This window comes from Mus musculus, chromosome 17 (genome assembly GCF_000001635.26).
Source record: "Mus musculus strain C57BL/6J chromosome 17, GRCm38.p6 C57BL/6J".
In the NCBI taxonomy this organism is placed as follows: Eukaryota; Metazoa; Chordata; class Mammalia; order Rodentia; family Muridae; genus Mus; species Mus musculus.
In genome coordinates this window covers 88732723-88746096 of record NC_000083.6, presented here as the reverse complement: position 1 = coordinate 88746096, position 13374 = coordinate 88732723, and the positions used below count along the sequence as shown (strand labels likewise).

The 13374-nt window shown below is 40.2% G+C and overlaps 1 protein-coding gene across 9 annotated transcripts in view; it reads left to right on the top strand.

The window, feature by feature from the left end:
• The window catches only part of Lhcgr (luteinizing hormone/choriogonadotropin receptor), a 75676-nt gene that overhangs the window by 45963 nt on the left and 16339 nt on the right, over positions 1 to 13374 (top strand). For 5 of the 9 annotated variants that reach the window (XM_006523723.2, XM_006523722.2, XM_006523720.2 and 2 more), the window contains one exon: positions 2960 to 6473. The exons of 1 other annotated variant lie outside the window; for it this stretch is intronic. In XM_006523723.2, coding sequence (XP_006523786.1) covers positions 2960 to 4103 — 1144 coding nt within the window. In that variant the 3' untranslated portion in view covers positions 4104 to 6473. Of the gene's footprint in view, positions 1 to 2959; positions 8824 to 13374 lie in introns of those variants that run through there. 3 more of the 9 variants (NR_157357.1, NM_001364898.1, NM_013582.3) reach the window with 2 other exon arrangements.

The window sequence follows — 13374 nt, the reverse complement described above, 5'->3', positions numbered from 1 at the left end:
AACTGGGCATAAGTGTGGGGCTACCCACTGGAAGCATGATTGACCTACCATTTCTCTTAAAGAAAATGGACTCTCCCTTCCCGAGAAGCCTCTAGCTGTCAATAGATCATCAGCAGCCTGGACTTCTGAGCCTCTTCATACTTCGTAGTGGAACTTTAGCTGGCTTGATCATGTGTGGGTCTTAAGGAGGGAGTGCTGCTGTAAGTTCATGTGTGCAGCAGCCAGCCTAGTCTTGTTGGGAGGGGTGGATAGGCAAACTTTTTGTGGCTAAGCCCACCACTAACACTTATTCTCTGACTTTTGACCAATTGTAAACTTCTGCATTAATTGTCATTCACTGCACAAAGCAACTTCTTTGATGAAGAATGAGAACTTTACTAATCTATAGACATAGAAATTGAATTTAAAGGGCAGTTGAGCACTATGCCCACACAGACAAATAATAGTAGTGCTGTAGTACTATAGTTCCACAATCATATGTTCTAGCCATATTTATAGTACCTAGCATGCATTTCCTTGTAGAGGATATCTAAATTCAATCAGAAGTTGGTTACCCCTATAACAGTTGGACCACTATTGCATCTGTGGGTGTATCTTTCCACACAGGTCATTATTATAGTTGGCAGGGTTCACAGATGAGTAAGACTAGCAAGATTTTATTGAAAGGACCCAGATGTAGCTGTCTCTTGTGAGACTATGCCGGGGCCTAGCAAACACAGAAGTGGATGCTCACAGTCAGCTAATGGATGGATCACAGGGCTCCCAATGGAGGAGCTAGAGAAAATAGCCAAGGAGCTAAAGGGATCTGCAACCCTATAGGTGGAACAACATTATGAACTAACCAGTACCCCGGAGCTCTTAACTCTAGCTGCATATGTATCAAAAGATGGTCTAGTCGGCCATCACTGGAAAAAGAGGCCCATTGGACTTGCAAACTTTATATGCCCCAGTACAGGGGAACGCCAGGGCCAAAAAGGGGAAGTGGGTGGGTAGGGGAGTGGGGGTGGGTGGGTATGGGGGACTTTTGGTATAGCATTGGAAATGTAAATGAGCTAAATACCTAATAAAAATGAAAAAAAAAAGGCTTGTTTTCCCCATCATCCTACAAAGCACCTTCTAGTACTATGAAAACTGGCCAGTATTGAGGAAGCTACCCTCATCATTCCTGGAATGGAAAGATGCTTTTATTGAGAGAAACTCTATGGTAAAATACACACTTGCAATAGGCTTTCCAGAAAATTATCTCATTTATCCAACTTCCAAAATTATCAGATAATAGACAAGGTCAAAACTCATTGAACCCATATCCATCACCAAATATACGCTCAATGTTCCCATGTGCTATAAATGCCTTCCAGATCCAGGGCTTCCCTAGTCTGGATTTACTCACTCCACAAAAATTTATTGAATAGAACCAAAATTCTTCTAGACACCAGGACTTCAGAAATAAGATCTTCATCTTTGTAGAGTTCTTGTCTTGCAAACATAAATACTTGAATTTGATTTCCAGAACCCACATTTTAAAAAAAGAAAGAAGAAAAACAGCCAGATATGGCCAAATAATCTTGTAGTCTCAATTATAGAGAGTCAGAGACATGCCAGCCAGTCTAGCCAACTTGGTAACCTCCAGGACAATGGGAGATCCCATCTCAAATAACAAAGGTGGAAAATTGTCTGAGGAATGGCATGCATAGTTCCCCAATGTCCAACACACAGAGAGACAAATGTGCATGAGCATGCACGCAAACACACACACACACACACACACACACACACACACACACACACCCCAAAATTAAGAGTTGGTCAAACATGAGCATTAATTCCTATAGTCTAACACTTGGGAGATAGGATCAAGAGTTTAAGGCCAACCTTGGCTGTGTAGCAAGTTTAAGGTCAGCCTTGGCTACATGATATCCTGTCTCAATACTAAGATAATATTAAACAAGATGAACGTGCATATTAGTAAAATTGTTTTGATTACTAAGTATAACTCTTGCAGAGAAAGATAATAAAGTCTCTGGTGAATAGGAGCAAGAATAACTTCCTTGAGGAACATGCCTTTCAGGATGAGAGAGAATTTACCAAAGAGATCAAGAGAGAATGAAAATTTCCAGTAGGCAGAACCCAGAAAAAGCAAAGCCTTGAGGATCATCAAAAGGCATGTGAATTTATCACATAGGCATGGAGAAGGGTCGAGTTGGATAAGTAGAACTCAGAATTCTGTTTGGAAAAGCATTTCCAGGAGGTTGGAATGGGAGAGAACTAAAACTGGATAAGGCTGTCAAAAAAAAAAAAAAAAAAAAAAGCCAATAGATGTGCCCCAAGAGAGAGTATGGATGCAGGCCCAGGAACACATTTGCGCCCTAAGGAGTTCTTGAGTTCATCCTTTTCTCTGTTGTCCCTCTTCTCCCTCAACTCCTATACTCTCAGCCATCTGCTCTTGATTCCCAGTACCCATGTGGAACACTGGATTAACCAGGGACTTCAATGCAAACAAGTCCCCACTAGTTGATGATTCTTAATGCTGCAAACCATCCAATCCCACTGTGTGCTACTATAAACAGCTTGTTAGCAATTTGGTTAGCAACTAAATAAGATGAATAGCTAAGAAAATGTCAAGAAGGGACTTTTTTTTATTTAGTGTGTATATATTATGTCTCTAAACTTGTTTTTCAAAGAAAATCATTCCTTGTAAAGAGCGTCATTAAGTCTTTGCATCAGGGTGTTAAGCAGATATATTTTATAGTGTCTAGATAGCTTTTCATTTTCTTTTGAAAGAATTCCATCAAATGAGATAATTTAACAAATAGATGTAAGGCTAAGACCATGATGGCTTTGTTTTGTTTTGTTTTGTTTCTTGAGCTTTAAAAGCCCACTAAAGATTCTTGAATTTCTTTTAATACTCAGAATCACGGGAACCGTTTCTGTTTCCCTCAAGCCAATGTTTGTCTTGCAGTTATTCTGCCATCTTTGAGGAGAATGAACTCAGTGGCTGGGATTACGATTATGACTTCTGTTCACCCAAGACACTCCAATGTACTCCAGAACCAGATGCTTTCAATCCCTGTGAAGATATTATGGGCTATGCCTTCCTTAGGGTGTTGATTTGGCTAATTAATATACTAGCCATCTTTGGCAACTTGACAGTCCTCTTTGTTCTCCTGACCAGTCGTTATAAACTGACGGTGCCCCGCTTCCTCATGTGTAATCTCTCCTTTGCAGACTTTTGCATGGGGCTCTACCTGCTGCTCATTGCCTCAGTAGACTCCCAAACAAAAGGCCAGTACTATAACCATGCCATAGACTGGCAGACAGGGAGTGGCTGCAGTGCAGCTGGCTTCTTTACTGTGTTCGCCAGTGAACTTTCTGTCTATACCCTTACAGTCATCACTCTGGAAAGGTGGCACACCATCACCTATGCTGTTCAGCTGGACCAAAAGCTGAGGCTGAGACATGCCATCCCAATTATGCTCGGAGGATGGATTTTTTCTACCCTGATGGCCACATTGCCCCTTGTGGGTGTCAGCAGTTACATGAAAGTCAGCATCTGCCTCCCCATGGATGTGGAATCCACTCTGTCACAAGTCTACATATTATCCATCTTGCTCCTCAATGCAGTGGCCTTTGTCGTCATCTGTGCTTGCTACGTTAGGATATACTTTGCAGTTCAAAATCCAGAGCTGACGGCTCCTAACAAGGACACAAAAATTGCTAAGAAGATGGCCATCCTCATCTTCACAGACTTCACATGCATGGCACCCATCTCATTCTTTGCCATCTCAGCTGCCTTCAAAGTACCCCTTATCACTGTCACCAACTCAAAAGTTCTGCTGGTCCTTTTTTATCCTGTCAATTCTTGTGCCAACCCATTTCTGTACGCAGTGTTCACGAAGGCATTTCAGAGAGATTTCTTTCTCTTGCTGAGCAGATTTGGTTGCTGTAAGCACCGGGCTGAACTTTACAGAAGGAAGGAATTTTCTGCATGTACCTTCAACTCCAAAAACGGCTTTCCAAGATCAAGTAAGCCTTCCCAGGCTGCCCTGAAGTTATCCATAGTGCACTGTCAACAACCTACACCTCCAAGAGTGTTAATTCAGTAACTGCATTACTGAATTGTATCTAAATATGTTCCCCCCAAAAAAGTCCACCCAAATTAGTCACTTTAATATAATGTGTTTTAGAAAAAATATTTATCTTTAAGCACTTCAGGTGAATTGAAACCTGCTTCAAAGGGTGGCCCAAGACACTTGGTGACATAAATTTCAGAAGGGTTTAGAAAATTTTTTATAATAATTTAGAAAGAATAGTTTTTGTTTGTTGAATCTAATATTAAGAAAATCTAAGTTGTTGTCATTTTCCATGTCTCTTGATCTTTTTCACTTCAATCTGTGATTCATGTTGCCATCTCTAAATATATATTCATAACAGACTGGAAATTTAAAGTGGTCTTTGTCCTCAGATAGTTTGATAAATACATTCAAGAGATGCACTGTGCAGCGTGATAGCTGTTAGCCTTACATGGTAAATAAAAGTTTCTTAGCCATATCCCAAGTGCTTCGTGGGTCTCACTAGTAATAGGAGGCACAGATTCAAACTGTTTTCATCAGTGCAAGGAATTCTATTAGACAGCTCTATTCTAGAGACTTCTATTTCCCATTTACACTCTACTCACTTAGCTTTCCATCTGAAGGCACATTTCTGCATACTTGTTTGGCTTACAGAGCATGAACCCCTTGTGGGCAGGAACCCACCTCAGTTTCCTCATCTCCTATCTGGGGATCTTGGAAATGATACACAGCAAGTGTGCCTAGCTAGTTAAACTTCTAGAGATACATGGAGAAATGTTTCTTAGTATATTTTTTTGATCGTTACAGGCTTTATGTTTTTTTGTCCCCATCCCGGTATCTCTTCTCAGAGTTCTTCACTCCCTTTTGCCTCTGAGAGGGTGCCCCTCCCAGAGAATTCCCCCTCCCCTAGGGCATTAAGTTTCTGCAAGATTAGGCACATCCTCTCCCACTGAGGCCATACAGGGCAGTCCTCTGCTACATATGAGCCAGGGGGGCTTCAGACCAGCCCATGTATGCTCTCTGGTTGGTGGCTTAGTCTCTGGGAACTCCAGGTGTCAAGGTGAGTTGACACTGTTGGTGTTCCTTTGGGGTTGCCAACCCCTTCAGTTACTTCAGTCCTCCCCCTCACTCTTCCATAGGGTACCTTTGCACCTTTAAGAAAACAAAATATTCAAATTTTTAAAATTATTAACCCATTATTTCTATGCTTGGCACTTTATTGGGAAATATATCTAATATTGTCAGAAGCACTTGTTACTTCCTACAGCTGGCTCTTGCAGGACACCCGACTGATAGGTCTCACAGCGCAGCTTTTGTTTGCCCCTTTTCCTTCTTGATTGAAAGTTCATTACACACACAGCATCTTGGTGAGTGTATTATATAATCTCACCAACTGAATCTTCAGAAAACTCTACAGTTCAGATGCCATTATATTATACAAGAAAAAAAGACCATCACCATTTTTGAAAGTACTGAAAACTAGGAAAAGATTCAAGTAAAAAGATTCAATCTCAAAGGTCCTCACAAAGCTTAGCCTCTTTAATGATTCCCATACTGTTAAAAAAAATTCATTGTTTTCCAAGAGTTACTTTGCGTTGAAATAAATTTTAAAAAATTGGATACACTGACAGATGGACAGACAAATACTTATTAGGTAGCTAGGTTTTGTTATTTAAAAGCTTATATACATTCAACGTTCTTTAAGTTTTCCCAATATTTTATTATGAACATTTTCAAATGTACAGAAATGTTGGAGAAACTGTATAGTGAACACCCATACATCAACACTATTTACAGCAAGCCATATGTTACTATATTGACTTTCATACATTACTATGCAATTATCTGTTATTTATCTGTCAATCAATGTCTTACATATTTTGATATTTTAAAGTAATTTGCAGGTATTAGTCTTACACAAGAGAATACATTATACACCCCCGTGTAAATGAATGTCAGTACTCATATTCACTGAGTATAATATATAATATTTATTTACGTTGTTGGTATAATCTTAAATGTGCCACTTGAGTTTTGAGAACAGCACACACCTATGTCAGCCACACTGTGTCAGGATTTAGTCTAGTTAGTTAGAGAGTTCCTCACTGTGGATGATGGCCGATATTCTCCACAGGCTAGTGTTTCCTGCCCTAGATGGCATATAAATGCAGGTCTATAAAACATGTGCTTTTTCACATGGCTTTGGACTTAGTTTATTATTCTTACTATTCATCCACTTGATTGCTTGAATCCATTTATTCCTTCTCATTGCTAACTGAAATTCTACCGTATTAATATTAAAATTCCTTTCTCCTACTGATAGCTATCTTGGCTATTTCCAGCTTTCAACTTCCTGTGAGCATTTTATTAAATAAATGTCTAACCATAACTAGATTCAACACATTTACTTTGCTTTCATTTCTTAAGTCATTACATAAAATGATTCAAAGAAGATTGTAAGATTTATAAAGAGAAATCTCTTCTGTGTTTACATTTATGACCTCTCTGCTCCATAAAGAACGACTTGGTTCAGGTGGAGTCCTTTCTTGCTCATCTTAGAATCTGTCTCAGCAACACATCAGAATACTAACTCATCAAACTACTTATATAACTACATGATAGTCTTTCTGATTCATAAACCCCAGGAAAAAAACAATGTAGTAAGAAAAAGTAAACAGGCACTCTGGTTTCTGACTCCACCTGTAGCAGATCCTCTGCCACAGGAATCCATACCCAAATAGTGCCAGGAGGGAGGGAGCCTCCCAGGAGCACAGACAGGCCTGTGAGTGCAGATAAAACCACCACTGCTGCTCAGCAGAACCTGCCTGGAACCCTCAAGACACAGGAACCAAGGGGCTGCCTGGAACAGGAGTCTTACAGTCTCTGTCTGCACCCAGAGCTGATCCTGTGCCACAGAGCTACATATAAAAATACCGCCAAGAGAGAGCTGGTCTCCCAGGAGTGCCTACCCAACTGAGAGCACAGGTAAAACTACCACTTCTCTTCAAATTCCTGGCCCAAGACGGACACTCACAGAGCCATCAGGACACAGGAAGCAAGGATCAGCTGGGGACAGGATCCTTCTGGTCTCTGCACTCCAGAGCTTACCCTGTACCACAGCTCTCCATACCCAAATTCCTCCCTGAGAGAACTGGTCCCCTGGGAGTACTGACACACAGGCTTGCAGGAGGGACAAGCCACAGTCAGAGACAGCAAGACCAGCTAACACCAGAGATAACCAGATGGTGAAAGGCAAATGCAAAAAATCATAAGCAATAGATACCAAGACTACTTGACATCATCAGAACCCAGTTCTCCCACCACAGTGAATCCTAGTTTCCCCACACACCAGAAAAACAAGACTCTGGTTTAACATCACATCTCATAATGATGATAGAGGAATTTAAAAAGGACATAAATAACTCCCTTAAAGAAATACAAGAGAACAAAGTAGAAGACCTTAAAGAGGAAACACACACACACACAAAACCCTTAAAGAATTACAGGAGAACACAACCAAACAGGTGAAGGAACTGAACAAAACCATCCAGGATCTAAAAATGGAAATAGAAACAATAAAGAAATCACAAAGGGAGACAATTCTGGAGTTAGAAAACCCATGACCTCTTACATAAATAATGGTCCTTATTTTCTACATCATAACTGAAGTTTTAATAAGTGAAGTCATAGTTTGCTGTCTCCTTCATTTGTATATCCTCCCTCCCATAAGCTTTATGTTTGAACTCTCCTCTAACCCAGCTCTTTACTCTGTGTCCTAGAGCCACACATGCAACTCAAGACGTTTCTCCACTTACTCCTGGACTTTGCTATAACTATATAATTTGTATTTCATACCCAGTCATTTCTGGTTCCTCATCACCATTCAAACCACTGATGAACCTTCCTAAAATCCTATTTCATTTCAATACATGCCTGCACAGAGTCCCCAAGGAGCTCCTCGGCGCCTGGATAACTGCCTACTCCTAGGCTAGCACTGAGAGAACTCTAGAACCTGTCCTCAGATCTGCTCATCCGTTCATCTGCTATTTTCTTCTTGAAGCAAATGGACTCAGTGACCCTTCCCAAAGCCATTCCCTTCCACTGCCATGCTGGAGCCCTTCTCTGATGTATTATACTTCTTAAGACATCTCCTCTGTGTAAAATAAAGGACGTGACAAATGTGTAACCCATCACGGTCTCTCTACAGACTTCTTTAGCTACACATCTGTATGCTGCATGTGAACTACATGCATGATGCCTGGAGCCCACAGATGCCCTGGCATTGGAGCTACGGAACATTGTGAGCACTGTGTGAGTGCTAGAAATCCAACCTTGCTCCTCTGGAAGAATAATTGGTGCTCTTAACCACTGAGCCATCTCCCTATCTCCTTTAGACTTCTTGAGCATTCTCTATCACTCTTTCCCTTCTATTTATCCTGGCATATTAATTACGTACACAAACCGATCCTTACTTCACCTGTGTTAGCAAGAAAAACTATTTTAACACATCTGCTTTTCAACTTAGTTCATTTTTAAAACAGAAATATAAAACTGCTATTGTTAAGAAGTATTTCATGTTGGAAATGTCTAAACTGTGTTACTGTCCTGTATAATCCCTCACATCTAAATCATAAACCCTCAATGAACTCATGACTCTTTCTTGTATTTTCTCACCATGTTAGATATTGTTATAAATCGACTGTAAAATGTCTTTAAAATATTCATCATCCTGGAATAAACCATCTAAACTTATAAAAATAACTTTAAAAAAACATTGGTATTTGGTTCTCGGCTTACTACATTTGTTATAAAGGGCTTGCTTTTACTTTTTTTTAAATGTACTAAGACTAAATATAAATTAAGAACCTTTCTCACAAAGGATTTCAATAACTAGGCTCATATAAGAAATGACCTTTTCTTAGCTGGGAAGATGGCTCAGTTGATCAAGTACTCACCACACAAGCATGAGGACCTGAGGTCAGAACTTCGGGACTCACATAAAAACAGGGAGCAGAAATGTGCATCTGTAATCCTAGCACTGATTAAGAGATGTGGACAGAAGCAAATTTCTGGAGCTCATTGATTTACCAGCCTAGCAGAATTGGTGAGCTCCAGATTCAATGAGAGACCTTGTCTCAAAAGCTCAGATGAGAGTGATGAAGGAAGACACTCAGTGCTGACATCTGACCTCCATTCAGGCACTTTCTCTCTCTCTCTCTCTCTCTCTCTCTCTCTCTCTCTCTCTCTCTCTCTATCCCTCCCTCTCTCTCTCTCTCTCTCTCTTTCATATACACCACATGCATGAAAATGATTTTCCTCAAAATGAGTGATCAATTACCTATAGTCAACCAGCCTGAAAATATTAGATGAAAAACTCCAGAAATAAGCAATTGTCACAGCTTTGGTTGACCACTTTCCTGCATGGTACAATGAAATCATATCACCACACTCAACCACACAAGGACTGAATCATGTTTTTTGTCCAGCATATTTACACTGTACTGTCGTTTAGCAGACACCCTGGTTATGAGTTTCTCTGTCACAATATCACATCAAAATCACCTTTGTTTTACTTAATGACAGGACAGAGTGCAACTGTGGTGATGCAAAGATGGCTCTAACACAGCAATGAACTATGTAGCATTGAACCTGTGTAGAGAAAGACACTGCCGTGACTTCATGCACACACTGGGGTCTTGAGATGCCTTATTCTTGAATAAGGATGTTTTACCACATTTTTAATTAATATCTTTCCCTGTGAGTTATACTGTACGCTTCCTGCTTGCAGTTTGGATTTCTAGTTATAAATCACAGTGTTCCCAGTTGACCTAGAAAATATTTACATGGAAAACAGTATAAGATTAACCTGCTAGAGTATGAGTTAAAATAAAGTCCTGCTAAATCCCCTCCCCATTAACATAACTAGCTGTTGCTCTTCTCTCCAAACTTCCTAGTTCCTTCACAAAATTTAAATGACAAACACTGAGATGTGAGTTAGGATTAGAAATGTGGTGCTCTGTGAAGCCTGTGCTGTGCAAAGGACTGTTTGCACATCTTCGGCACTGACACAGGTCTTCTGTACACTGAATAAAACAAGCAAAAGAAGACCAGGCAAGGTCGATTACGTGGTCCCTGCGAGACTAATTCTGTGCAATTTCAACAAGATCTTGGCTTGCAGGGAAGTAAAAAGAGCATTTGATAGCACTTGATCAGACATGAGCAGAAGAAAGGTTTGCAAAGTTCTCCAAGTACACTGGCACCAAATGAGGATGTATGATGTTCTCACAGACATCCAACACAGCAAACTCTACCCTCCCAAGACACACTTTCTCCACTATAAAAGGGTATATGACAACATCTATTAAGGTATTGTCCACAGACTTAAAAACTCGCATTATGGTACTTTGCTACAAAATGCAGTAAGAAATATGGCTATGTGGTGTAAAGAGTTAAAGGGGAATACCTGAATAGAGAGGCTAAGAGTTGGAGATGGGAGGACAGGGAAAGGAGGGAAGACCAAAAGATGAGAGGAATAACAGGAACAAACTTTTGTAAAAGTCACCTAGAAACTTACTGCTGTAGAAGCTTCCTAAAATATATGTACACACACACACACACACACACACACACACACACACACACATATATATATATATAGAGAGAGAGAGAGTCTAAGTGGCGTTAACCCATAATGGGATAACCATTACCCCTACTAGACACCATGCATTAACAAATAGAAAGCCAAGGTCAGGAATGGATTACCACTTCTGGAGTCATTGGCCAGTAAGGATCCATAAGCTCCCAAGAATTACAGACTATTGTCAAACATTTTGGTTACCCTTCAAAACATGACAATAAGACCGTTACTAAGGACATCACACACTTGAGACATAGAACATTTCCATCAAGCTGATACTGGTCTGGAAAGTTCTACTACTGGCTAGCCTTCAGAGTGATGGAAGCTGTTATTCTCACTACAAAAAGAGAGAGGTAGCCATTAATCTTACCCAGATTTGAATCCTGAGAACTACACCACCACCCAATCTGCCAAAACATGACCAATGGCAGTGTAGTCGTACCAATGTCACGGGAGAAACAACCTACTTTCTGGTTGAATTTAAGGCCTACTCCATGAGTTAAAAACCCATGCCTGGTACAATTACTAGGGCCAAGAACTTAGAGGTAGACCGGGAATTGTGGAAGTTTGATCCAGTTCTACCTCCCAGCCCCATACTCCCAGAAATAAGTCTCAGCCTTGAAATATATTTACGAATACCTTGGCCATATATCTAGGCTCTTCTCTGACTATATCATAACTTATTATAACCCATTTGCTCTAATTTACATTCTGCCATGTGGCTGGTTACCTGTGCTCAGGTACCATGTATCCATCTCAGCACCTCTTTCCTGAGTGAATCTCCCACCTGGCGCTCTCACAAAATTCTTTCTGCCTCCCAGATGTTGCACTTCCTATTTTCTGATCAAGCCATAGGACATAGATGGCACATCCATACAGATATAAGACATTCTCTCTACAATTCTGCTTTTTAGTCCAATAAAAGGTGCATTTTCTTTCAAATATAATTTGAATACAGTAATAACAATTGTGAGACAAATATGAAAACTATTAGGTAAGATTTACATTTATAATGCCCATTCTATTATAAATGATGACTTAGATAAAAGTATTATATCATCTATCCCATCTTGGTGAGTTTAGAGTTTTGTATGCAAATAATTTTCAATCCTGACTTATATTACCAACCTAAAAAAAAACTTTTTTTATTTTTTTTATTAGATATTTTCTTCATTTACATTTCAAATGCTATCCCCTTTCCTAGTTTCCTCTCCGAATATCCTCTATACCATCTCCCATTCCCCTGCTTCCCAACACACCCACTCCTGCTTCCTGGCCCTGGCATTCCCCTGTACTGAGGCATTAATCTTCACAAGACCAAGAGCCTCTCCTCCCAGTGATGGCTGACTAGGCCATCCTCTGCTACATATGCAGCTAGAGACGAGACACGAGCTCTGGAAGTATTGGTTAGTTCATATTGTTGTTCCTCCTATAGGGTTGCAGACCTCTTCAACTCCTTGGGTACTTTGGATGGTCTCTGGATGGTCCTTCCTTCAGTCTCAGCTCCAAAATGTGTCTCTGTAACTCCTTCCATGGGTATTTTGTTCCCCATTCTAAGAAGGAATGAAATATCCACACTTTGGTCTTCCTTCTTCCTGAGTTTCATGTGTTTTGCAAATTGTATCTTGGGTATTCCGAGATTCTGGGCTAATATCCACTTATCAGTGAGTGCATATCATGTGAGTTCTTTTGTGATTGGGTTACCTCACACACAATGATACCCCCCAGGTCCATAAATTTGTCTAATAATTTTATAAATTCACTGTTGTTAATAGCTAAGTAGTACTCCGTTCTGTAAATGTACCACATTTTCTGTATCCATTCCTTTGCTGAGGGACATCTGGTTCTTTCCAGCTTCTGGCTATTATAAATAAGGCTGCTATGAACTTGGTGGAGCATGTGTCCTTATTACATGTTGGAACATCTTCTGGGTATCTAGTCCCAGGAGTAGTATTGCTGGATCCTCTGGTAGTAGTACTATGTCCAATTTTCTGAGGAACCGCCAAACTGATTTCCAGAGTGGTTGTACAAGCTTGCCATTCCACCAGCAATGGAGGAGTGTCTCTCTTTCTCCACATCCTTGCCAGCATCTGCTGTCACCTGAGTTTTTGATCTTAGCCATTCTGACTGGTGTGAGATGGAATCTCACGGTTGTTTTGATTTGCATTTCTCTGATGATTAAGGATGCTGAACATTTTTTCAGGTGCTTCTCAGCCATTCGGTATTCCTCAGGTGAGAATTCTTTGTTTAACTCTGAGCCCCATTTTTTAATGGGGTTATTTGATTTTCTGGAGTCCATCTTCTTGAGTTCTTTATATATATTGGATATCAGTCCCCTATCTGATTTAGGATTGATAAAGATCTTTTCCCAATCTGTTGTTTACCCTTTTGTCTTATTGAGAATATCCTTGCCTTACAGAAGCTTTGCAATTTTATGAGGTCCCATTTGTCAATTCTTGATCTTACAGCACAAGCCATTGCTGTTCGGTTCAGGACTTTTTCCCCTGTGCCTGTATCTTCAAGGCTTTTCCCCACTTTCTTCTCTATAAATTTCACTGTCTCTGGTTTTATGTGGAGTTCCTTGATCCACTTAGACTTGAGCTTTGTGCAAAGAGATAAAAATGAATCAATTCGAATTCTTCTACATGCTAACCACCAGTTGATCCA